The following is a 27,975-nucleotide window of genomic DNA, read 5'->3' as shown; positions in this document are numbered from 1 at the left end:
GGGACGCAAATAGATCGATGAACCTTTTAACTCGTATTAAGAAGTTCTTACCATAACTCCAGTACATAAATCAATAATTAATACACAATAATCAACAATCATTAGTAATCAAAAAATCGATAATCAATGAAGTCAGTAAATATCACACACCATGACCTTTCAGCCATGAATAATCACACCTTTAGTAAAGTTTAGTAAGTTTATTTCCTTATATTGACAATACTAAGGTCAAGTAGATTAATCTCAAAATCAGATGAAACATATATGAGAACAATGCTGGTTGTCCAAAGCTGCGGAAGAAACGCAATTTAATCAAAGCTTGAATCTCAATAAATTCTAGAGCTACAGTGCAAATCAGTAGCAGAGTCAATTGTGACAAAGTTATAGCGTACATGAAGTTCAGCAAATTAATTCATCAATCATTAGACTCTGTAATTGTCAGTCATTCATGAGGGCACTTAACTAACATTAAATTAGCATCAGCATGTTGGGCTTCATGCAGAACAATTCCACGGGTGGCGTTGTTATATCAAAGTCACCTAAACTATCCCCTAATTCCCTATTGGTCAGTTAACCGTACGTTTATACTTTATCCAATAGTATTTCTACACCAAATCTATGAATTCTAATATTTCACTCTTCACATGAAGTTGATTAGTTCACTTTACGATGTCCTCATCATCCGGCTCGTCAGGTAACAATATTGTTGCATCTTCAGCTTCGAGCAGTGTCTTCATTGTTCTCGTCCTTTGAAAGTACATCTTACACACATTACACATAAGTTGTTACACTAGCGGGAACATCATCTCTTTGCAGTCAGTTCTCACGAAAAGCTTCTGTTAAGCACTTTTAACAAGACAATGGACATTTCACCATTTAATTCACTTGGTCAGCATTTTTATTAGCCGCTAAGAAATACAGCTTCTGCATGAAGCCTGGCAAGACTAGGCCAAAACACTCGCTAAGTTAAGGTGTACAATTAATAAAGCTAGAGCATACCTCATAATCCTTAAAATGACATATTACTACATTAATCTAATACATTTTCAATATTTCCTAAGTATTAATCATTAATTAGTACATTTCGTGAACACTGGTGGCCATTTTTCAAGGTCACATTTTCAAAGCGTGCATTAATTTTCTGCGTTATTCATTTTCTACATAACTCATTATTCAAAATACATAAACACTCATTAATAAATTTCTAATTAGAACACCTGCGCTAGCAGCAGTCCTTAGTGTGAGGGCAGGCTACTGTCCTTTGACATATAAGTGTCAGGCCCTCCATCCTCCCAGCCCATGAAGACCCATTCAATATGCAGATGTATGCAAGTGTGATTGAGCATCCTGTGTTTGGGGCTTGTCTGAGTGAATGCACAAGGGAGTCATCAACTAAACCTAGCCAGATGTCGATTGTAAGGCACAGAAGGATTTAAGTGCAGAGAAATGCTCACTTTCTAAATTTGCATTTCTAAAATAGTAATATTAAACCCAACTTCACCAGTCAGCAGGATTTTGTATTACCATTCTGGCCATTCTAAATATGACCTTGGTACTCCTTTCAGATCAGAAGCTACCACTCAAAACAGTATATGAGGGTAGCCCTAATGTTAGCCTATGAAAGGAGCAGGCCTCACAACAGTGCAAAATAAATTTAGGAGTTTTACACTACCAGGACATGTAAACTACACAGGTACATGTCCTGCCTTTTGTCTACACAGAACCCTGCCCTATGGGTTACCTAGGGTCTACCTTAGGGGTGAGGTATATGTAGAAAAAGGGGGGTTTTAGGCTTGGCAAGTACTTTTAAATGTCAAGTCGAAATGACAGTGAAACTGCACACACAGGCTTTGCAATGGCAGGCCTGAGACATGGTTAAGGGGCTACTTGAGTGGGTGGTACAATCAGTGCTGCAGGCACATTAGTAGCATTTAATCTACAGGCCCTGGGCACATATATTGCACTTTACTAGGGACTTATAAGTAAATTAAATAAGCCAATTGGGTATGATCCAATGTCACCATGTTTAAAGGGAGAGAGCATATGCATTTTAGCACTGGTTAGCAGTGGTAAAGTGCGCAGAGTCTTAAAATACAGTGTCCAAAAAGTGGAGGGAGGCAAGAAAAAAGTTAGGGGTGACCATCCTAAGGCTGTCAGGTGTAACAGGAATAAATTCAGCATATTTAACTGGGGTCATCCAAATCCTGTTTCTAACTCAATAATAGCTGCACAATCTAGGATTTGGCAGAATTTCCATTATTTTCTGCACTTTTTCTCATTCAATGTAGTTTATTCTTTTGGGGATGTTTTGATGAAGGAACACCCTCCCCCTCCCCAAAATGACAATAGATGGCTGAATTCATTTGGAAGATGATGAAGTACTGGAATATTTCATAAAAATGTGTGCGTTTCTCGCAAATGTCCTAATCAAACTAGGTTGAAAATGCACCATTTAAACTCATTTTTTCAAAACGTTTGCAGGGAGAGAATCTCCCCTCTACTTCCTGGGCTAAGTTAGGCTTTTTTGCACTCTCTATGCATTTACAAACATGATTGACACCATGGGCCTGATTCTAACTTTGGAGGACGGTGTTAAACCGTCCCAAAAGTGGCGGATATACCACCTACCGTATTACGAGTTCCATAGGATATAATGGACTCGTAATACGGTAGGTGGTATATCCGCCACTTTTGGGACGGTTTAACACCGTCCTCCAAAGTTAGAATCAGGCCCCATGTCTCTTGAAATTCACTAGCTTGAGGACAGGTAGAGTACTTAAACTTAAGTCATATTCACAACTATGGCTGTTTGTCCCAGCTATTTACTTCAAGTCCCTAAACAAATGATTAGATAGCATCTGCCTCTATCAGAAAGTGGCTCAAAGCTCACAGGGTTGTGAAAGTAGAAAGAGCAAAACATTCTGTTCATACAATACAGCCCAGTGCACTTATTAACCCTTGGTCTGTGTACTATAGTAACCATGTTTGCTGTGTAGGAGCTTGGTTCAATTAAACACTTGACAGACTTTTTGTAAATAACACACAATTCCAAGTCTTTTTTTGGCATAGCGGAAGGTAGTGAGACAGAGTGCGGACTGCTCTTCTCTGGATTTCTGAGCTTGTTCCATTGATGGCATTGTGCTTACTATACTGGGTTTAAAAGCAGGATAACACAAGGTCATGTCTCAGCTTTGGCACATTGTAGGAGGCTGGCCTGGCTTGTAGTGGGTACCAAGGGGTACTTACACTCTGTGCCAGGTCCAGTTATCCCTTATTAGTGTAGAAGAGGTGTTTCTAGCAGCTTAGGCTGATAGAAGGTAGCTATAGCAGAGCAGCTTAGGCTAAACTAGGAGACATGCAAAGCTCCTACTATACCACTGGTGTCATATGCACAATATCATAAGAATACACAATACACAGATATACAAAAAATAAAGGTACTTTATTTTTATGACAATATGCCAAAAGTATCTCAGTGAGTACCCTCAGTATGAGGATGCCAAATATACACAAGATATATCTACACAATACCAAAAATATACAGTAATAGCAAAAGGAAGTAATGCAAGCAGTGTAAAGTTACAATAGATTGCAATAGGAGCACATAGGTATAGGGGCAACACAAACCATAGACTCCAAAAGTGGAATGCGAATAACGCATGGACCCCAAACCTATGTGAGCTTGTAGAGGGTTGCTGGGACTGTAAGAAAACAGTGAGGGTTAGAAAAATAGCCCACCCCAAGACCCTGAAAAGTAGGTGTAAAGTGCACCTATATTCCCCAAAGAGCACAGAAGTCGTGATAGGGGAATGCTGCAAGAAAGAACAACACTAGCAATGCAACCAAAGTGGATTTCCGGACGAGAGTACCTGTGGAACAAGGGGACCAAGTCCAAGAGTCGCGACAAAGTCGAGATTGGGCAGATGCCGAGGAAATGCCAGCTGAGGGTGCAAAGAAGCTGCCACCGGATGGTAGAAGCTGTAGATTCTGCAAGAACGAAGAGGGCTAGAAACTTTCCCTTGGGAGGATGGATGTCCCACATCGTGAAGAAGCTTGCAGAGGTGTTCCTACACAGAAAGACCGCAAACAAGCCTTGCTAGCTGCAAAGGTCGAGTTTAGGGTTTTTGGATGCTGCTGTGGCCCAGGAGGGACCAGGATGTCGCCAATTGCGTGAGGAGACAGAGGGGGCACCCAGCAAGATAAGGAGCCCTCACAAAAGCAGGCAGCACCCGCAGAAGTGCCGGAACAGGCACTACAAAGAGGAGTGAACCGGAGCTCACCCGAAGTCACAAAAGAAGATCCCACGACACCGGAGGACAACTCAGGAGGTTGTGCACTGTAGGTTAGAGTGTCGGGGACCCAGGCTTGGCTGTGCACAAAGGAAATCCTGGAAGAGTGCACAGGAGCCGGAGCAGCTGCAAATCACACTGTACCCAGCAATGCAGTCTAGCGTGGGGAGGCAAGGACTTACCTCCACCAAACTTGGACTGAAGAGTCAATGGACTGTGGGAGTCACTTGGACAGAGTTGCTGAGTTCCAGGGACTACGCTCATCGTTCTGAGAGGGGACCCAGAGGACCGGTGATGCAGTCTTTTGTTGCCTGCAGTTGCAGGGGGAAGATTCCGTCGACCCACAGGAGATTTCTTCGGAGCTTCTAGTGCAGAGAGGAGGCAGACTACCCCCACAGCATGCACCACCAGGAAAACAGTCGAGAAGGCGGCAGGATCAGCGATACAAGGTTGCAGTAGTCGTCTTTGCTACTTTGTTGCGGTTTTGCAGGCGTCCTGAGCAGTCAGCGGTCGATTCCTTGGCAGAAGGTGAAGAGAGAGATGCAGAGGAACTCTGATGAGCTCTTGCATTCGTTATCTAAAGAATTCCCCAAAGCAGAGACCCTAAATAGCCAGAAAAGGAGGTTTGGCTACCTAGGAAGGAGGATAGGCTAGCAACCCAGGTAAGAGCCTATCAGAAGGAGTCTCTGACATCACCTGCTGGCACTGGCCACTCAGAACAGTCCAGTGTGCCAGCAGCACCTCCGTTTCCAAGATGGCAGAGGTCTGGAGCACACTGGAGGAGCTCTGGGCACCTCCCCTAGGAGGTGCAGGTCAGGGGAGTGGTCACTCTCCTTTCCTTTGTCCAGTTTCACGCCAGAGCAGGGCTGGGGGATCCGTGAACCGGTGTAGACTGGTTTATGCAGAGATGGGCACCATCTGTGCCCATCAAAGCATTTCCAGAGGCTGGGGAAGGCTACTCCTCCCCAGCCCTGACACCTTTTTCCAAAGGGAGAAGGTGTAACACCCTCTCTCTGAGGAAGTCCTTTGTTCTGCCTTCCTGGGCCAAGCGTGGCTGGACCCCAGGAGGGCAGAAACCTGTCTGAGGGGTTGGCTGCAGCAGCAGCTGCAGTGAAACCCCAGGAAAGGCAGTTTGGCAGTACCCGGGTTCTGTGCTAGAGACCCGGGGGATCATGGAATTGTCTCCCCAATGCCAGAATGGTCTTAGACATGTGACATGGCCATGTTCGGAGTTACCCTTGTGACGCTGTACATAGGTAGTGACCTATGTCCAGTGCACGCGTGTAATGGTGTCCCCGCACTCACAAAGTCCGGGGAATTTGCCCTGAATGATGTGGGGGCACCTTGGCTAGTGCCAGGATGCCCACACACTAAGTAACTTAGCACCCAACCTTTACCAGGTAAAGGTTAGACATATAGGTGACTTATAAGTTACTTAAGTGCAGTGGTAAATGGCTGTGAAATAACGTGGACGTTATTTCACTCAGGCTGCAGTGGCAGGCCTGTGTAAGAATTGTCAGAGCTCCCTATGGGTGGCAAAAGAAATGCTGCAGCCCATAGGGATCTCCTGGAACCCCAATACCCTGGGTACCTCAGTACCATATACTAGGGGATTATAAGGGTGTCCCAGTATGCCAATGTGAATTGGTGAAATTGGTCACTAGCCTGTTAGTGACAATTTGGAAAGCAAAGAGAGAGCATAACCACTGAGGTTCTGGTTAGCAGAGCCTCAGTGAGACAGTTAGTCATCAAACAGGGAACACATACAGGCCACACTTATGAGCACTGGGGCCCTGGCTGGGAGGGTCCCAGTGACACATACACTAAAACAACATATATATAGTGAAATATGGGGGTAACATGCCAGGCAAGATGGTACTTTCCTAAACACATGATGTGCACTTGTTTACAAATATATGAATAAGGCACATTGAAAATACCATACATCACATTACAAAATTACATTTGACCTCTAAAGAGAAATTACCCCAAAATCACAGTATCCCCCCAATGATGCCAGATAGCAAATCACAATGTAGGGTGGGTATCTCCTTTAGATAAAACAGACCTATTGGCATTATCATGTAAAGGCAATGATGAATAATAACCATGCAAAAATGCAATTATTAATGTCAATATCAACCTTCATTAGTGACCACTGTTAGTATTATTAATTCAATAAAACAGTAATCACTGTCAGCATTATTATTTCAATAAAACATTTTGCAATGAGTATATCATGTGTTTGTGTCTATTTATATACTTTCAGCCATCTAAAATACAATAATAAAAACAGAACCGTGGGCTTCAAACTTTTTAATGCCACGCCACCCTCAATGAAAAGAAAATTATCAGGGTCCCCCTCGGAAATTTTCACAGATATTCTTTTAAATATGCAATGTTTAAATAGATCTAGACTTATTTCAACTTTGCAGTTAAGTTCTGTACTGTTTTAAAATTGGAATCAAATACATGATGCCAAATATACTATTCTAGAAAGGCAGGGCTTGTGTAAAAGTATTCACAGTGTGAATTATAGAAGTAGGGGGTGGGGTTTATGATGAGTATTGGGAGCCCCTTTCCTTTTGGCACATACTTCCAGCTTGGAAATAAATGGCAAAAAATATTGGTGATGGCCCATTAAAGTATGGATTACTGCTGCTCATTTTTTCCAGCTTAAAACAAGGCCCTGTTATCAGCATAATGCTTCTTTTGGCCAGAGTCTGGTGCTCCCGGGACCTCCTAGGGGGGGCCTTCCCCCAGTTTGAAGATCTCTGCCCTAGAGGGTACCACTTTCAGGACACATAAAATGCAGCCGTTGATCCAACTCTTAGAGAGTGCGCCACTCCATATATCTTGGTACACCTTCAGGCCACATAAGATGCAGCCATTAAACCAACCCCTAGAGGATGCTACACTCCGAACTTTAGAGCAAAAGGTCTAGCCTTAGTAGTACTTTAAAAAATATGAGAAAATCCTTGAGAGTCATGCATTTCTTGACTTCACAAATGTAGGGTCAGTGTGACATTACTTCTAGGGGGCTGCTGTAATTCCTACAGTCCCCCCACAACACTTTCCAGATTTGTTGGTGTTTTCTAAGTCCTCCTGGGGCCACTACAAGGCAAGAAAAACACTAAATCAGCAAGCTCCAAAAAGGCTTTATGGGGTGCTCCAGCTTGAGCCAATAGCTTTTTTCATTTGTTTTTTTTTCTTCCTTTTTTTGGAGAAGGGTGCCCAGTCCCACACAGACTCCCCTGTGCTCCTCATTGTTGGGGTTGTGCAAGGAGCCCACTACTGTGGACCGTGTGGGCTCCTCTCGCATCCAGCTCCATTCTTGCAGTACATAAGCTGGTAGTCTTCCTTTCCCTGCCCACTCCCTGCAGACAAGGTGTAGTGTCCTGCAGTGGCTGCCCTGCTCCCACCAGACACAGGTACTGGGAGCAGGGGCAAAGCCGCCACTGGTGGGGTCAGGGGGTCAATGGCACTCCCCTGTCCTCTGTTAGTGTGCTGGGGCCCAAAGCTGGGATACCAGGCCCTGTGCTCCCCTGGAAAGATGGGGGCCCCTGGGGGCAAAAGCTGAAATGAGAAACGGGTGCTATGCATGCCCCTTCCTCCAAATAGTTCTCGCACCAACCCTGTTCATATATCAATACTCCTTTTTTCATAAAACTAAGTATTTGACTGGACAATTATTTATTGCTGTTGCTGATTGTGTTTTGAGTTGCAAGACTGTGTTCACCCCCATGTGTCTACTTCCCTTCCAGAGAAACATGGACTGCTCGACTCACACTACCACTGAGAGTCCAATACTGAAGGTGTACTTGGCCCAGTTGCTCAGAGTTCGTAGTAGGTCGTCCCTGGACATCAAGGTTAGAAGACTTTAACCTCCACAGTTGGGTCAGTAGCTCCTGCTTGCCCCGTGGCCCTCTAAACGAGGTTCTGACACTAAGTAACAATCTGCTCTCTTTTCTCACTTTAAATCAATCCCTTGTAGAAAACAACATGCAACAGGGCAATAAAAAACAGCAGCAATATTAAAAAACACTACAGTGGCAGAAATAAGGAAGCAAGATAGGGAACCAAAAGAAATTCGAGTGTGAAGGACAAGACTAACCTCTGTGATTCCTAAAGCATGATATATATTTTTGAAATATTATTTTTACATTTTGTTCAGAGAACATTTTTATACGTGTGTTCCTTTTGTTTTCCCAGCATAAGATCAAGCATGTTTTAATGCATGGATGATATCCCTTCCAGTGTGAACGATTATTTTCTAGAGTTTTGACTTCAGCTATACTTTACCTTTTTTGCCATTCCTGAAGCAGGATTAAGACAATGGGGGTCATTCCGACCCCGGCGGGTGGCGGGCGCAAACCACCCAAACACCGCCCCGCGGTCAAATGACCGCAGGGAGCATTCCAACTTTCCCGCTGGGCCGGAGGGCGATCTTCAAAAGATCGCCCGCTGGCGGAGCGGGAAAGCCCCAGCAAAGATGAAGCCGGCTCCGAATGGAGCCGGCGGACTTGCTGGGGTGCGACGGGTGCAGTTGCACCCGTCGCGATTTTCAGTGTCTGCCAAGCAGACACTGAAAATCTTAATGGGGCCCTGTTAGGGGGCCCCTGCAGTCCCCATGCCAGTGGCATGGGCACTGCAGAGGCCCCCAGGGGCCCCACGATACCCGTTCCCGCCAGCCTCTTCCTGGCGGTGTAAACCGCCAGGAACAGGCTGGCGGGAAGGTGGTCGGAATCCCCATGGCGGCGCTGCATGCAGCGCCGCCATGGAGGATTCCCTGGGGCAGGGGAAAACCGTCGGGAAACCGCCGGTTCCCCTTTTCTGACCGCGGCTTTACCGCCGCGGTCAGAATTGCCCCGGAAGCACCGCCAGCCTGTTGGCGGTGCTTCCTCTGCCCTCTGCCCTGGCGGTTGGAAACCGCCAGGGTCAGAATGAGGGCCAATATGTGTATCAGAGAAGTGTGCCATTGCTACTGTGTGATGAATATCTTGAGGCAGGGAATTTTGATCCTCTACTGAAACCAGAAACAAAAGTCACATGTGTAAAATGCAGTGGTGCAATTATGTGATAAAAAGAATAGAAATGAGCAAGCAACCTCCTGATTACACTCCTTATGTTTTGAAACTAAGATCAATGTACTACTCTCTGTATACCCACAGACTCACTAGGGATAAGCATGCTGCTAGACTCCAGTGGTGGGACAAGGGCAGACACTTTATGGAATTATGTAGCAGCAAAGAACGAGAAAAAGGGTTACAAAGGTCAAGTTCACCACCAGCAGAAACTTTGGGAAAAACACTTTTGGAAAACATTAAAAGAAATGGTTGACATTAAACCCACCCATCCAGCAGGTTTAATGTATCTACTTAATTTAGACGAGAAAGTGGTTGAACTTACTGAGAGGATTGGTACGTTGGCTAGGAACCGATTTAAAGCTGGAAACTATGGATTTGAAAACAAATGTAAAGATCTTGAAAATTCATCTAGGCACCCAACTAATTGAATTCTAAACATTCCAGAGGAATGCAAGTAAAGTGCCCCTTAACATGTGCTCTGAAATGAAAAGTCCATAAATATCTGAATTGCAGAACTTTTGAGAGAAATTCCTGGTTCAGATTTGCAAGCATTGATCAATGGCTACAAAGTAATAATCTGTATGTTTTTTTACAAACTATTTCAGTGAATGAAAAGCGAATTTGAAGCAGGTGCAGGAGTGGTTCTAGGTCAAACCAAATCCATTATCAGAATGCTTTATTGTGCGTTCTACGATGGGAAAGGGAGGGAAAGAATGTGGAAAGGAACTTGGACCAACTCTATCTCACAATTGCTCTTGGAAGGTAACAGGATGAGCGAGGGGGAAAACTCACTAGCGGTAGGATCGGGAGAGAGCCTTGTGGGAAAAATGGAGAGGGAAAAGACATGGCCCTTTGAATTGGTCGGCAGTTATGACTGTGATACACATATTAACTATGAATTTATACACACACTCAGATTACAATACTACAAGAAACACATATTGCTGGATAAAAGAAAGAACAGCTTAACAAAAAGAAAAGTGTAGTAGGATAGAAGATATTTTATACTCTCGCCTTTTAAGCACCCATAGGGACAATCATATTTTTAGGGATACAAGGCTTATAGATTATGAACCATGAGGCAGATGTGAAGGGGAGATGGATATTAGGACAGGCTACCGTATCTGGAGATGCTGTCTCACTTGTATCAAATATGAACTTGTCCTAGATTATCGTGAGCTACTGATACAACTTAAAACTACCTTAGTTGTCCATTCTTCTGGTATTATCTTGGAGAGTGACTTTAATACCACATTGACACACTTATACTCTCCTGGACATCAGAAATGGGTCAAATTGTCAAAACAATTATGAACGATCTGCCTACAGGAAACGATTTATGTAAGTACACTAGATAACATCTAAAGAGAAAAACTCTACATGCTGCAAACGTAAACTTATTGTAGTGCCAGATACTCACCTGTGACTGTCTCAACATAGTTTTTATTACAATTGACATCAGAGTTTCTTCAACAGAGATTAAGGCAACGATAACTAACCCGTGCTAAAGTGCAAGTGCTCCTGTACAAAATGTGTATGTAATTGGCTTATCCATGATTGGCATATTTGGTTCACTAGTAAGTCCCTAGTAAAGTGCACTAGAGGTGCCAGGGCCTGTAAATCAAATGCTACTAGTGGGCCTGCAGCACTGGTTGTGCCACCCACATAAGTAGCTCTGTAATCATGTCTCAGACCTGCCATTGCAGTGTCTGTGTGTGCAGTTTTTAACTGTAAATTCGACTTGGCAAGTGTACCCACTTGCCAAGCCTAAACCTTCCTTTTTCGTACATGTCAGACACCCCTAAGGTAGGCCCTAGGTAGCCCCAAGGGAAGGGTGCAGTGTATGGTTAAGGAAGGACATGTAGTAATGTGTTTTATATGTCCTGACAGTGAAATATTGCTAAATTTGTTTTTCACTTTTTTATTTTTTGTAAGGCCTGTCCCTCTCATAGGTTAACATGGGGGCTACCTTTAAATCTGATTAAAGTGTAGATTCCCTTTGGGAGCAGATGGACATGTGGAGTTTGGAGTCTCTGAGCTCACAATTTAAACATACATTTATTTAGTAAAGTTGATTTTAAGATTGTGTGTTTGAAAATGCCACTTTTAGAAAGTGGACATTTTCTTGCTTATACCATTTCTATAACTTTGCCTGTTTGTGGATTCCCTGTCTGGGTCAGTTTGACAGTTGGGCTGGTTGCACCTCACACTAGACAGTGACACAAAGGGAGCTGGGGTGTAGCCTGCATATCCTGATGAGCCATCTGTGCTAGGAGGGAGAGGAGGAGTGGGCCCTCATACCTGAAAGGGCTGTGCCTGCCCTCACGCAATGCAGTCTCCAACCCTCTGGTGAGTGTCTGTGGCCTTGCCTGGGCAAGGCAGGATTTCACATTCAAAATAGACTTTTCTTTGAAGTAGGCCTACTTCAAAGGAGAAATTGGGTATAAGAAGGGCACCCAAAAGCACAGACTTTAGAAAAACACTTCTGGAAACAAGCGGAACCTCTGCCCGGAGAAGAGCTGAAGAGCTGAGGAAGAAGAGCTGCCCTGTCTGTGACTGTGCTTTGTGGAGCTATCCTGCAGTTGCTGCTTCTGCCAGAGTAAAAGGGCAAAGACTGGACTTTGTGTGCTTCCATCTTGAGAAGAAATCTCCAAGGGCTTGATTTAGAGCTTGCCTCCTGTTGTTGGAAGTCTCAGGGACATCAAAGACTTCTCTCTGCCAGCACCTGGAGTATCTGGAGAGACTCCTACTCTCCCCTGTGGTGCCTGTCCAGTTCCTGGGACCCTGAAAGGAGAAGCTGGCAGCCTAAAGAAAAGGAAATCCATGCATAGAGCACCGTGCAGGGAAAAGATTGACGCAACTCCGATCTGCGGCTGAAGAAACGAAGTGCCGCCGGCTCCGCAGCTGAAAATCAATGCTTGCCGGAAACGTGACCAAAGAATCGACGCACGGAGCAGGAGAAACGACGTGCAGCATCGCTGACAGAGGCTGGGAGATCGCAACCCGCGCTGCGTGGTTTTCAAATCATCGTGCGGCTGGATTTTTGACTCAAGTACCTTTGGGCGTGTAAAAGCAACGCAAGGCCTGCCCGGACCTGAAAGTGCTGACCGGATCGATGCATCACTCTCCTGCGGAGAGAAGAAACGATGCTCCCCGACCTGGCAAAAGGAGAACCGATGCAAGGTCCTGCTCGTGAGTGGATTCGACGCATCGTAAACCCTTTTTGACGTACTCTCACCCGTGCAGGGTTATTTTTGACGCACCCAAGGTACTTTTTCACGCTAACAGTGTTAGTGTGTGTTTGAAACCACTTAAAGACTCTTTTTGATTTTTAATTGATAACTTGACTTGTGTATTGTGGATTTTTGTTGTTTTGATCTTGTTTTGTTTAGATAAATATTTCCTATTTTTCTAAACTGGTGTTGTGTCATTTTGTAGTGTTTTCATTAAGTTACTGTGTGTGTTGGTACAAATACTTTACACCTAGCACTCTGAAGTTAAGCCTACTGCTCTGCCAAGCTACCAAGGGGGTAAGCAGGAGTTAGCTGAGGGTGACTCTCTTTTACCCTGACTAGAGTGAGGGTCCTTGCTTGAACTGGGGGTAACCTGACTGTCAACCAAAGACCCCATTTCTTTCATTTATTTTACCATTTGTTGGGCCGATACTACTTGTTAGAAATGGGGTCTCTAGTTGGTAGTCAGTGTGCACCCTGTCCAAGTAGCGATCCTCACTCTATTCAGGGTAAGGGAGATACAGAGCTCAGATAACCCCTGCTCACCCCCTTGGTAGCTTGGCATAGGCAGTCGGGCTTATCTCAGGGGCAATGTTCAAAGTTTTTGCACAAACCCATACAGTAACAAAGTGAAAATACCAAAAAAGGGCTCCACACCAGTTTAGAAAAATAGCCAATATTTATCTAAATCAAACAATACCAAAATGCCAAAAAAACAACATACACAAGTAAAAATATCAAATATTACAGTAAAAAAGAGTTTTAATCTATAAGAATCAATGGATGGATGTTTTAGCACTAAGTACCTGATATGCTTAAAAAATAAAGCTACTGGGTGAGCATGCATCGGAAAAACAAGCAATGCGTTAATTCCTTACTCACAAGTTAGGCTGTGCGTTGATTCTTTCTCTGTGGGGTAAGTGATGTGTCAATTCTTTCCTGACAGGGAAGGGATGCGTAGATTTCCAGACAAGCAGCCTTGGGTCCATGCGGTGATGTTGAAGATTTTGACGCCCCAGGGATGACGCATGGAAAATCCCGACACACAGCAACAATGAATCTGCATTGAGGTGGCGGTGCGTTGATTTCTGCAGCTGCGAGGCAGGCACTGCATAGAGTTTACAGCCACGAGGAAGGTGCTGCTTCAATTTTTCTGCTGCTTGGCTCTGGAGCAAGGATCTTAACTCTGGTTCTGCAACCTTCTCCTTACAGGGGCCCAGGGACTGGATATGGCACCATTTAGCAAGTCAGGGAGTCCCAGCAAGAGAACCCAGGTGCTGGCAGATGAAGTCTTTGATGTCCCTGAAACTTCTTAACAGGAGGCACGCTCAGTCCAAGCCCTTGGAGAAACTTGACAAGCAGGATACATAGCAAAGTCCAGTCTTTGTTCTCATAAAGGCAGAGGCAGCAACTGCAGGCCAGTCAAGCAAACCACACACAGCAAAGGAGCAGTACTCCTCCTCACAGCTCTTCTCCTTGGCAGAGGTTCCTCTTGATCTAGAAGTGTTCTAAGCTGAAGTAGGCAAATGTCTAAGGAAAATTTGTAGTGCACTCTTCCGTGCCCTCCCCCAGCCACACTCTAGGGGTTTGGACACTGTATCAGGAGGGGTCAGGCACAGCTCTTTCAAGTTCAAGTATCAGCTCTTCCCTCCCACTCTAGCCCAGAAAGATTCATCAGGATATGCAGGACACATGTCAGCTCCCTAGTCTAGAGTGAATTCACAAACAGCCCTACTGTCAGTCTGACCCAGACATGGATTCAGCAGCCAAGCAGAGGCACAGAAAGGTTAAGCAAGAAAATGACCACTTTCTAAAAGTGGCATTTTCAAACAGACAATCTAAAAACCAACTTTACCAAAAGACGTATTTTTAAATTGTGAGTTCAGAGTCCCCAAACACCATATCTCTATATGCTCCCAATGGGAAACTGAGCGTAAAAAAATATTTAAAAGCAATCCCCATGTTAACCTATAGGAGAGATAGGCCTTCCAATAGTGAAAAATGAACGTGGCAATATTTCATTATCAGGACTTGTAAAACACACCAATACATGTCCTACCTTTTAAATACACTGCACCCTGCCCATGGGGCTACCTAGGGCTCCCTTAGGGGTGACGTACATGTAGTAAAAGGGATGGTTTGGGCCAGGCAAGGGGAAACACTTGCCAGGTCAATTTGACAGTGCAAAACTGCAGGACCACTCATGTGGGTGCAGCAGGTCAACTTGATTTACAGTAACTGCGCACCTCCAGTGCACTTTAATACTAGTAAATCAAATATGCCAATCAGGGATAACCAATCATAATCACAATTTACACAGTGAGCACTTGCACTTTAGGACTAGTCAGCAGTGGTAAAGTGTCTAGAGTACCAATACCAGCAAAACCGAAATCCAGCACACAATAAAAAATACAGGAAGCAGAGGCAAAAAAGACAGGTGAAACCACGCCAAGGGTGGCAGGTCTTACACTACTTGATTTGGTAGTAGTTACATCTTGGTTTGGTCTACTTCACTAGCATAAGGATTGTTTGCCCAGGCATTTTTAACTCAATAGGCTTGTTTTCGTCTTTACATCATGTAGAATGGTGTCAACTTGAATTAACATTCTTGTCATGATGATGACTTAGTCCGATTCATGACTTAGGAGTTGAAACTATGATAATTTATGTAATGACTGATGTTTGTCTTACACATATAAGAATCTGGAACTGCTTCATGTGTTTGAGGCAGTCTGTCTCACAACATTCTTGGATGTGTGCTGTTGCTTCGCATTGTGTACAGTTGAGCACTACAGTCACTTCGTCACTGCACTGTCTGCATTTCTACGTCACCATTCATATTTAAATCTAACACATTGCTTGCTGCATAAGTCTTTCTTTGGAATAAAAATGACTAACACCCTTCAGACCTTAGCAATAATTGACTCCATACAGATTGTTTTCCGACAGTCTACATTATATTTATCCAATTTTGAACAATGGTTTCTGTTTGCATCCTAGGATTCTGGTGGGTTAGAGGGTTTCATTGGTAATTCTACTAATTCAACAATGGCTACATATTGCTCCTCCTGAAAACCATCTTGAAATTGCAACAAGTCCATAATTGAAATCAACCTGCACATTATAGGGCATCACAGGACACTCTCATCAATAGAACCATGAAATCCATTCCTTCAGCTATTTGCCTAATGCCAGTCTCCCTGAAGCTACACCAGAAGATGTGACAAAAGCAATACAAACAGGCTACACTGAACTGACAATGGGCATTGTTTTAAAACGCAACTCAATACTCATTAGCTCCAAACTGAACTACTTGAAGTTCTTCAAGATAGTGGACACTCATCTGTTCCACTCAGTGGGCCATTGCTGTTAGTCACTGGCAGACTGGCTAACTTGACCCTATTCTCCCACCTCTTCCACCTCTAAAGAGAGAACAGAATTGCATTTAGGTGGCATTCAGAGCTATGAAACACACAAAAATCAAATAAAAGAAAGCGGGTTGGATCAAAGTACTTAATGGATCCATTGTTTGCTTCTATTTACCTGATGCATTCCAATTCCACATGATGTCACAACATCACTTTACCATCTCCAAACCAGTCACATACAAACTTCCAGTTGCAGTCGTTGTCTCTTTCACTCCCCCTACACTAGGACACCCTTTAACCTGCTTTGCACAATGTAAGGCTATGGCAGCGCAGGGAACCCCTCCGGGTCCTGTGCCCTCACCTGCTGCTCCCCCCCCCCCCCTTGGAGGTGGCAGACCGCATACTGCAGGAGATTGCTGCGGTGGGGTGCCGCCTGGAGACAATGGATTCCAGAATCTCTGAATTGACTGTAGCCTCCTCCTCCATTCGGGCGGACATAGCTGGCTTTCGAGAGACTGTGCATAACTTAGATCAGTGCCTCACGATTGTGGAAGACCATGTAGCGGTCTTACCCGGCCAGGAGGCTGAGTTGAGATCCCTACGAGTAAAGGTCATCGACTTGGAGGATAGGAACCGTAGAGACAACATACGCCTTTTCGGTGTTCCGGAACACAAAGAGGGCTCCGATGTAAAAACGTTCCTAAAAAATCTCTTGCCTGAGCTTACGGGTTTGGAGTACTCACCACCATTAGAGTTCCAAAGAGCACACAGGATCAGTCCCCTCCATATGCTTCCTGCGGCATGAACAAGCTTGACAAACCATTTTGACAACCAAATCTCAGGGATCATACTCCCTTGAGGGACATGAGATCAGGGTGGCGGCCGATTTCTCCAGACCAACAAATGAAAAGCGGAAAACATTCCTGGCCCTTCGTCCCCAACTCAGAAACTTAGATATTAAATATGGTCTCTTTGAGCCAGCGCGCATGTTGGTCACTTACAATGGCAAATCCAAGGATTTCACTGAACCAGCGGACCTCAGCACCTTCTTAAGCGACCTAGCTTCTCATCCTATGAACACCACCGCTACGCATTCAGACCTGGACAACCTCACCCAAGAGGATTTACCAGCAGTCTCCTCTTCGCTGTCTCAACCCCAGCATCTTGCCTCACAAAAGAGAGGCAGGATATATGATCTCTCATCTAAATCTCAGGAGGATTGTGACCACGCCCTCCAAACGGTGATTGATCATACTCAGGACCAGGGCAAGGATAAGTCTTGCTCCCCCTTGAAACCTACTCTTGAGGAACACCCTTGATGCTGGAACTAGGGGAGCTTGGAGATCTTCCCACTTCTTATTCAACAACAAGTTCCTATTCTTCAGACAGCTAAGTGCCAGAATAAACTATTAATGTCATTTCCCCCTTTCCTGGTGGGGTGAGGTTGAGGGGGGTCTGGGCTGGCGCCTTGCCCTCATGCACTAACTGTATTTGTTATGACTTATCGTTACTCCTGGTTGGGCTATGTGGCCACTTCTCTTGTGAATGTCATAATACCCTGAGGATTGGCTATGGCTCATGTCTCAGTGCAACAACAGATGTAACATTTCACTATTATAATTTTGCATGTGCTCTTTGCTGCTGCTAGCTGAACGTTTGTTCCTTTTCGCCTAGGTTTTGTGTGTGGTATTGATTATGCTGCGTATGTCAGGTGCTCAACCTCTGGTTGTTGATTGGGGTCATGCTTTCAGACACTGACAATTCCCGCCCTCCCTGTCCCACTCATTTCCACCCATTATCCTGAGGAAATGTCCAGACGGCACAGGGTATGGGTCTTCTGTCCCCATGCCAGGCCTTTCTAGGTTTCAAGGATTCTAGGATTGTGTTTTCCTTTCCAGGCATCCCCTGGGTTGCTTCAATTGTTCTCTTTTCTCAACCCTAGGGCTCTTATCTTGCCCTCCTCTTGAAGTCCATGGACCTATCTCGTTGGTGTTACTGACTTTGGTGTGCGTGCATGAACTACATGTTTCTCTGTTACTATGGTTGGTTATCTTTTTACGACTACTTGTCTGGATGGTTGACCAGAGTGTATTTCTCTCTCCTCCATTCTATGGAGTAGTCTATTCCCATAATCATATTTTGGTCCCTATTGCCTTCCACGCCCTGGCCTCGTTTCTCAATCTATACCACTGCATGGCTCCACATGCAGGGGAGGCCCCTTGGAAATCATATTAGTTAGCATATTGATTCCCTTGTCCCCCTCCCAGTTCCCCCCGATGACCGCCCGGCATGCGGGTCTCCCAGGTTCCGACCCGCAGTTAAACAGCACTTCCAGTGATTAGATATTTCTCGTTCACCGCAGCTACCCCTTCTTTTCTCCCGTAGCTCTGGTTCATAAATTTTTCTCCCTACTTTCTTTCCCCCTTTGTTTCCATTTTTTTTCTCTTTTTCTCTCTTTCTCTCTTCTCTCTTTTCTCTTTTCCTCCTTTGCTGTGACCGAGGGGTTTTCTCCTCATCTCCTGTCTCACCTTATTTAATTGCCCCATTTCAAACCATTTAGCTCCTATGTATATCCATTGTATCGCCTACCGCGAAGTCCCCAACTACCCATAAGCCTGCGCTCATAATCTACTCTATCATGGGGTCACAGTTCTGTCTTGAAATGTACATGGCATGATACATTATATCAAGCGTCAGAAGGTCCTCTCTTATCTCCGGTCAAAAAGTATTGACATTGCTCTCTTGCATGAAACTCACCTCACCCCATCTGAGTCAGAAAAACTCCACAGAGACTGGGTGAGCAAGGCATTCTTCAGTGGAGCGCCAGCCGTGCATGGTGGGTCGCCAGGCTCGGGGAGGAAATGTGGGGTTGAGATACTTATTCGTCGATCCCTCCAGTTTAGGCTTCTTAAGAAATGGAACGATCCGGAAGGGCGCTATGTATTGGCAAAGCTTACTCTTGGATCTTCTACGATTGGTGTTGGTTCCATATATGCTCCCATTGACTCCAAATGTTCTTTTTTCCTCTCTCTTAACAGCATTCTGACAGAGATTGGGGCCTCCCAATACCTGTTGGGCAGGGACTGGAACTTAGTGCAAGATGCCATCTTAGATCGTTCCAGCGGCCTAGATACAGGTAATAATGTGGATCGGGCCCTTTTCCGTGACATTCTGTCAGACCGTGGTCTATTGGATCATTGGCGTCTTTGCCATCCAACCGACCGCAAATATACTTTCATTTCTACTGTGCATGGGACTCAATCCCGGCTAGACAACTTTTTAATTAATCACCGGTTATTACAATCGATCCGATTGTCTGAAATCCTTCCAGCCGCATTGTCTGATCACTGCCCGATTTTACTAGCTCTAGAGTTGGGGATGGCCTCACCGGGTCGTAAGCCTTGGCGTCTCCCAAACTCTAAATATCGATCCCAGCAGAGAAAAGAACAACTCAGGTCTCATCTTGCCACATATCCCCAGAATAATAGGGGTTCTGTCTCCTCACCACAATTATTGTGAGCGGCAGCAAAGGTGACCATTAGAGGACAGCTTATGAGGGATTTGGACATCTCCAATGCCCAAAAGATGGCCAAGCAGAGCGATCTGGAAGCTTGCATTCTCTAGGCCACCCCGGAATACACCCGAACACCCACTCCAACCATTCGTCGACGCCTAGAGCTAGCTAAAATGGAGCTCAACTCGCTCCATACGTCGCGAGTGGAATATGCCTTAGAGCAACTGAAAGGCTGTCATTATGAGCATGGCGAGAAGGCAGGTCATCTGTTGGCCACTCAACTCCGTCAGGAGGAGGTGGCGCTGGCCATATCAGCATTACGCAATCCAGACGGTTCGTTTATCATGCACCCACAGGCAATTGCGGAGGAGTTTGGTCTCGTTTATCGAACCCTATATACACCGGAAACACCTGAAGATATTGGGAGATTGGAGGCCTTCCTTGATAGGACAAATAGATCATGTCTTTCAGATGAGGGTCCAGCAGGCGATAGCCCGCCTTTCTTACCATACGGCGCCCAGTGAAGATGGGTTCACGTCAGAGTTCTATAAATGGTCAGGATCAGATACTTTATATATAGATATAGATGCATTATACGAGGCATTCCAAGGGGCGGACCAGACAGGATCATTACACCCTCTTTCCAACAAAGCCTCTATAGTAGTTCTCCCCAAGCCGGGCAAAGACCCTCTTCTGTGCGGTAGGTATCGCCCCATATCTCTTCTTAATGGAGATATCAAAATACTGGCAGGGATTCTGGCATCTCATCTCAGGCAGGTCGTCCCCTCTTTAATCCATCATACCCAAGTTGGTTTTGTTTCGGGACGTTCGTCAAGAAACCACCTCCGTACATTATTCCACGCTATTTGGACTGCCTGTGATTCTCAAGAGGAGGCTCTTGCCCTCTCACTTGATGCTGAGAAGGTGTTCGATCGAATAGAGTAGTGATACTTCTTCAAAATATTACGCCATTTTGGTTTAGGGACTAATTTTCTCAACAAAGTACATTTGCTCTACGACTCTCCGACAGCCCAAGTAAACTGCGGCGGGTTCCTTTCTGATGTTTTTTCGGTCAACTGTGGGACACGCCAGGGATGCCCCCGTCCCCGATATTATTTCTTTTTGCCATGGAGCCTTTAGCGGCATTGATATGTAACTCTAATCTTATATCCGGCATCCCGATTCCAGGCGGCTGATCCAGCATTTATCTCTATGCTGATGATATTCTCCTCACCCTCAACGACCTATCCACTTCTCTTCCAGCTCTTCAAGCTGTCCTGGCAAAATCTGAGCATCTTTCAGGCTACCGGATCAATTGGGACAAGAGTGAAGCGCTACCAATGTCTCCAGGAACAGTTCGTGCCTCTGTCCAGGGACTTTCAGTTAAATGGAAACAGTCACGTCTTTGTTACCTGAGAATCGATGTTAACAGAGGTTTGGATAACATAGTGGCGGACAACCTGGATCCTTTAATTTTCAGTATGAAACTGGACTTTGCAAAATGGACCCATCTGGGCCTCTCCATGTGGGGTGGAGTTCAGGCGGTGCGAATGGTGACCTTGCCTTGTTTCTTATATGTTCTAGGTATGTTGCCCCTACGAATACCCTTGTCCCTCCTTCGAGAGATAGATCGTCACATCCGGTCTTTTGTTTGGGGATCCATGCGTCCACGGTTGTCCCGAACCACTTTGCTTGCCAGATGTGAGTACGGAGGTTTGAGTCTCCCCTCAGTGGAACATTACACCTTGGCACTACACCTTTCGCAGATGGTCTATTTACTCCCAGGAATACAGGATCCGCCACTCTGGGTGGAAATTGAACAAATTCTTTCAAGTGTCGAATCAGGACTCCATGTTATATACAACGCAGACCCGATCCCCCAACAAATTCACAACCCTATGACTGGAGCTATGCGAACTGCATGGCGACAAGCACAACGCTTATTGAATGTAGATCCCCACATACATGACAGGGCAATCATCTGGGGCAATAAAGGTTTTCGCATTGGGGGAAAGACCATTTTTTGGAAGGAATGGTGCTTGAAAGGTCTCACAAGGGTAGATCAGTTCCTCACGGGGGACAGATGGAAGACGTTCCCAAAACTTAGAAGGAATTTGGTCTCCCCGAACATCACTCGTGGCGTTTTATATAGCTCCAGCACTGTCTCAGCGACTCATTCAATCCCGATCCTTCAGTACTTGGAAACCTGGGTGCAAATGAGGGGGGCTATATCAGGCCTACAAGCCTTGCTAAATCGACGTCTCTTTTTACTCCCCCTCCTGGTCTCCTTCGAGAATAAGTGGGAGGCATGTCTACAGGTCGAGTATGATTTGGAGAACTGGGCGGATATAATCGAGGCCAGAGACCGCGGAGCCCGAGAGGCCCGCGCAAAATTTAGTCTTTTTTAAACGTTACTCAACTGGTATTGGACCCCCCAGAAGCTCCGTGCTGCAGGGTTATTGCCTCCTGCCTCCTGCTGGAGATGTCCTGATGAGCGCTGTGACTTACCTCACATTTTACATGACTGCCCAGCCATACAGCCTTTCTGGCGATCAGTAGGGGCTACTCTTAGGGAAACACTACCCTTACCACCCTGCCTTACCCATGCCCTTCTTTTGCTGCATGAAACCGGGGAGCTCCCTGAGCCCTCCAGGCCGCAACTTTGCTTATTACACACCGCACTAGCCACAGCAAAGATATGCATCCTCAGATATTGGCAAGCAGCACTCGTACCCTCTCACGGGGAGTGGATATCTGTAATGTTTCAGGCTGCTTCCCATGAGCGTCTTATTTATGACCTACAGGATAAGACAGACGTATTTCTACAGACATGGTCAACCTTTCTCTCTGGTCCGGTGACCTGATTATCCACCATACGGGATATGTCGCATATGCTCCAGTGGCACTACGCCTCCCCAATAACCTTATCATTATACCTCAGTACAAGTCGGTTCTTACTATCCTTCTTTATTTCACGTTGGACTCCACCGAGCGCACACACGCATTTTCTTCAGTTCTTTCTCCACGCTGGTTTTTCATGGACGTATTACCTGCTTTCCTTCCTTTCCCCTCCCCTTTGGGTCCATTGTCCCCCCCCCCTGGTCACTATTACCATTACCATTACTATTACTATTACTATTACTATTACTATCATCATCATCATTATCATTCTCACTTTCACTATTATTATTATTATCCTCAACCACATCACCGTTCTCCCTCTCATTATCATGCTCATTTTTATTTACACCTTTTCCCTGTTTCTGTCCTCTCTATTTGTCCTTGTACTTTTCCTTCTGCCTTTGCCCTTTCTGTTTCTCTCTTTGATATTCTCTTTCTCACCCTTCCTATTTCCTCTCACTATCATTTATTTTTCTCCTTATTTAGTTCTGTTTTTCCTTATTTGTCCTTTTTTAACTCATTTTTGTATTCATTCCTATTTAGTCAGATATATTTTCTTTAACTATGATTATGTCCATGTCATTGCACATCACTATTCAGAGACACTCAGGCCCATATTTATACTTTTTGACGCACAACTGCGCCAACGCAGTTGTACGTCAAAAATTTTACCGCCGGCTAACGCCATTCCAAAGCACCATGCGGGCGCCTTATTTATTGAATGACGTTAGCCGGCGCTGCGGACTGGTGTGCGTAAAAAAAAATTACTCACACCAGGCAGCGCCGGCGTAGGGGAAAATGGAGGTTGGGCGTCAAAAAATGGGGCAAGTCAGGTCTGAGGCAAAATTCAGCCCTCAACCCGATTTGCGCCATTTCTTTTTACGCCCAACCCCCATTGAAATGACTCCTGTCTTAGCAAAGACAGGAGTCATGCCCCCTTGCCCAATGGCCATGCCCAGGGGACTTCTGTCCCCTGGGCATAGTCATTGGGCATAGTGGCATGTAGGGGGGCCCAAATCAGGCCCCCCTATGCCACACAAAAAATACGAAATAAAATACTTACCCCAACTTACCTCTACTTCACTGGGATGGGTCCCTCCATCCTTGGGTGTCCTCCTGGGGTGGGCAAGGGTGGCAGGGGGTGTCCCTGGGGGCAGGGGAGGGCACCTCTGGGCTCCTTCTGAGCCCACAGGTCCCTTAACGCCTGCCCTGACCCATGCGTTAAAAAACGGGCGCCGTTTTTTAAGGCCTGCCCCCTCCTGTGCGTCAAAATGACGTCACAGTATAAATATGGGGCACAGGCCTTAAAGTCATTTTTTGGAAGGGAACGCCTACCTTGCATATCATTAACGCAAGGCTGGTTCCCCCTTTCAAAAAATGACGCACATGGTGGAACTTTGACGCCCGCGGGGTCCGACGTCAAAGTATAAATATGGGGCAGGGTTTGCGCCGATTGTGCGTCAAAAATTTTGACGCACATTCGGCGCAAACAGAGTATAAATATGCCCCTCATTCCTCTTTTCCACATGGCTACCACTGAGGCGCTCCTTTCCTCCAATCCCCCTTCTTCTATAGCTCATTTCGGGCCTGTCCTTCTTTAAGTCCAAAGGAGGAGTATTACTTACCCCCAGGGGTTCCAAAGGCCATCATGTCCTGTCTATAGACAGATGTCCCCAGCTTGGAGGTTCTATAATGTTATTTGCCCAAGACATTCTGATGCTCCTTTTCATTTCCACCCCCACTCAGTTGGGGGTCTTTGTAACTACGGAATCTCTAATGATGGGGGAGGTTGGAGAGGGCGGGTTTATTAACCCTGTTAGCAATACATATCTCTGTGTCCTTTCTTGAGGCCTGAGATGAGGTACATAATTACATAACTTTACATAATTGTACAATGGTGATGCTGACTTGCTCCTATAAACACGTTATGTTATTTTATCCTACAATGTTATATTATTGCATCTCCCTATTGAAGTCCGGCATTTTAGTATTGTATCACATTGTTATTTTATTATGGATGCTCTGTGTAGTATTTTTTAGTAGATGTTGCATATCTTAGAAATCATTATTAGGTAGCAGACATGTTCGAGAGGCTTCACCACCATTGATTGTCTCTATTCTTTCATTTGTTTGACATCTCACTGGTGTGGCCTATCAGGTCTTCGATTGTATGATGTATACGGATTTTAGGAGCTTGCTGTTTGTTCTCTGATTCTGTATGCTACATACTGTTTTGAAAAATGACAAGAAAAACATACCATACAAAAAAAACTTCCACAAAACACAAGTCTTGTTCTCCCTGTGCCTTTACAGTATGATTGCTTTAAGATATTTGACTTCTAGTTAGTTATTACTTTCTGACTATTCCCTTTGCTCCATAGCTTGGCCTCTGTAGTGGATGTCTTTGTCAAAAAGTGATCCATTCATAAATACAAATAAATACAAAATGTATACCTCTAGAGTCTTGGATCTGATGGGGTGACTAACACTAGAACGCCTTGATGATAAGTTGAGTAAATAAAATGGGAGGAAAACATGTGCAGGACCAAAACCTGTGGATGAATATTAAGCATAAGTTTCAGAAAGTCTATTTAAGGATGATTATTTTTTTTAATTTGCTTTCATTTAGAGTACAAAGTTATTTCTAAAGAGAACGGAGGAACTTCTGGAAAGGATCAGTCTATTTTAACAACAAATCAAACACATTCCACAGTGGAGAACCTAAAACCGAACACAAGGTAAGTCTGTCTGATTTTTCTTTTAACATGTGTACTTTAAACTGTGTCTATTTCTGCACACCATTATAAGTGTGACGAAGTGAATTCAGTATAGAACATTTCATCCCATCCTCAAGGCTGTAATGCTAATGTTCATGTCTGAGGGAAAACATAAGCTTCACCAAAGGAAAGACCCTGAGCACACTGATTCAACAACACTGATTCACTGAGCAAGACATCTTACCTGTCGCAGCCAGATTGAAGAATCATCTTTCTTCCCTACTTGGAAATATTGTTGTTAGTTGTTTGGTGACTGGAGATTTACTCTAAATGCTATTTTGCCAGTCTATTCTATAATATGTTGTTTGAAGGTCCGCAGACTGTCATAGAGGTAGGCCGCCTTGCTCATGGTTGTTCTATTGAAAAGATATTTGTAGAGCATAAGTCACTTGCCTGTGATGTGATTTGCAACCACAAGGCTCCAATGGTATGTTATGTTGTATTGATTTATATTGCACTAATCACCCAAGGAGGTACCTAGGCACTTGGGGAGGTGTGTAGGTGTTAATTCTCTAAGGTGCTTATTCGAAGAGCCAGGTCTTCAGCTTATTGTAGAACTCAAGTAGTGAGGAGTCGGTTCCTATGTGTTGAGCGAGGTCGTGCATTGTCTTAGGTGTTATGTAGGAGAATGAGAGACCTCCAGTTTTGCTTTTATGCATGCAGGGAATGTGTGTAAATAGGAGTAAGTCAGAGGATGAAAGTCTGGTAGGTTAGTGAAAGTATTCTGCTAATTTGGTATTCTGGTTTTGTGTTGTGTAGGGCTTTGTATGCGTTTGTGAGCAGTTTGAATTTGCTGTGCTTGTGAATGGGAAGCCAGTGAAACTTCTTGAGGTGGGTGCAGCGTGGGAAGTCGAGTATGAGTCTTGCAGTGGTGTTCTGGATGGTCTGGAATCTGTGTAGGAGTTGTTTGGATAGTCCGGCATTGAGAGTGTTGTTGTAGTCCACCCTGCTGGTGTTGAGTGCTTGCATGATGGTCCGTCCAGTGTTCTGAGGCAACCATTTGAAGATCTTTCGTAGGATGCGTAGGATGTGGAAGCAAGAGGTGCACACTGCATTGACTCGAACCGTCATGTTGAGCTTGTCAACTGAGATGATCCATAGATTTATCACGTGCTCTGTGGGTGTAGGTGTTGGTCCTAGCTCTGGCGGCTACCAGGTGGAGTGCCATAGGGAAGTCTTGTTGCTGAGCACAAGTACTTGTGTCTTCTGAGAGTTGAGCTGCAGACAGTTGGTTTGCATCTAGTCTGCTACCATGGTTAGGCAGTTGGTGAAGTTGGTTCTGGAAGCAGTTGTCTTATTTGTCAGGGAGAGGATGAGTTGGGTCTCATCGACATAGGAGATGGCTGTGATGTCTTGTGACTGGATGATGTTGGCCAGCGGCGTCACATATGTGTTGAAAAGGTTGGGGCTGAGGGACAATCCCTATGGACTCCGCATATGATTTCTTAGTCTCTGATGCGAAAGGTGGCGGCCTAACCCTTTGGGTTTTTCCAAATAAAAAGCTCTATTTGTGAGTACATCTTTGTATGCCAGTCTGGTGGAGTCTTCTGATGACTGTGTTGTGGGAGACAGTGATGAAGCCAGAAAGAGGTCGAGCAGGATGAGGGACTCTGTTTCTATTAATTCCATGATGATTCAAATGTCATTGATGACAGCGATGAGTGCTGTTTCAGTGATGTTGGTCTTTCTGAATCCTGATTGACTTGTTTAGAAGATTGTGAAGTTCGGGATGTTTCCATTCATCTGGGAAAGTGGCAGATGTGATGGAGGTGTTGATGTTGTGGGTCTGGGTGGTGTTGATTGGTGATGTTCCCAGGTTGTAGATGTAGTGTGGGCATCTGTCCATTGGGGTCCCAGAATGGATGGTCCACATGATTTCCGCTGTGTCGTTTTTGCTCATGGTTGTCCATTTGGTCAGGTGGCTATCTTGGTTGGTGATTGCCAGGTTTGGAATAAGCTCTCTGGTGTTGGGTTAGTGTTTGAAGTTAGTGTAGATGTCAGTGATTTTGCTGTAGAAGATTGTGAAGTTTGGGATGTTTCCATTCATCTGGGAAAGTGGCAGATGTGATGGAGGTGTTGATGTTGTGGGTCTGGGTGGTGTTGATTGGTGATGTTCCCAGGTTGTAGATGTAGTGTGGGCATCTGTCCATTGGGGTCCCAGAATGGATGGTCCACATGATTTCCGCTGTGTCATTTTTGCTCATGGTTGTCCATTTGGTCAGGTGGCTATCTTGGTTGGTGATTGCCAGGTTTGCAATAAGCTCTCTGGTGTTGGGTTCATGTTTGAAGTTAGTGTAGATGTCAGTGAGTTTGCTGTAGAAGAAGTTGGATAGGTTGTCATCAAGTTGTGGGGAGGCAGCAATGTTGTTGACAATGGCCGAGGGCAAAATGAAATCCTTAACAATCAAGAAGATCTCCTTGCAACTGTTAGAGCTTACTTCGCTGTGGTTCACTTGTGCTTTTTTCTAGATGTCTCTTTTTTGCTGGTTATAGTGTCTGAAGTCAGCCTTGTAGGTAGTTGTGGTTGGTTCTCTATTTCCTTACTAGCCGTTTACAGTGCTGTTTGGTGTCTCAGAGGTCTTACATGTGGACATAGTCGTTGCTTTGTGGCAGGTGATGCAAACCATGATATAAAGTCTCTTGTAACACCAAATACAAGTTGTTAGAGTTTGAATTGCTTCACCCGATGTATACCACATCTAGAACTTTTTCACTTTATGAAGGTTTAATCTATGTGGAATGTCTTAGGGCCCAGGGGTTGGTGGATAGTGTGCACTTGTGAAGTTGAACTGTCCAAATACTTTTG

The 27,975-nt window shown here is 45.0% G+C and overlaps 1 protein-coding gene across 16 annotated transcripts in view; it reads left to right on the top strand.

Annotated features, from left to right (window-relative positions):
* The window catches only part of ABI3BP (ABI family member 3 binding protein), a 2,083,720-nt gene that overhangs the window by 1,910,532 nt on the left and 145,213 nt on the right, over positions 1-27,975 (top strand). For all 16 annotated transcript variants that reach the window (XM_069204834.1, XM_069204837.1, XM_069204832.1 and 13 more), the window contains one exon: positions 25,022-25,130. In XM_069204834.1, coding sequence (XP_069060935.1) covers positions 25,022-25,130 — 109 coding nt within the window. The remainder of the gene's footprint in view (positions 1-25,021; positions 25,131-27,975) is intronic.

Source organism: Pleurodeles waltl, chromosome 8 (genome assembly GCF_031143425.1).
Source record: "Pleurodeles waltl isolate 20211129_DDA chromosome 8, aPleWal1.hap1.20221129, whole genome shotgun sequence".
Taxonomy (NCBI): domain Eukaryota; kingdom Metazoa; phylum Chordata; class Amphibia; order Caudata; family Salamandridae; genus Pleurodeles; species Pleurodeles waltl.
This window is presented reverse-complemented; position numbering and strand designations above follow the sequence as displayed.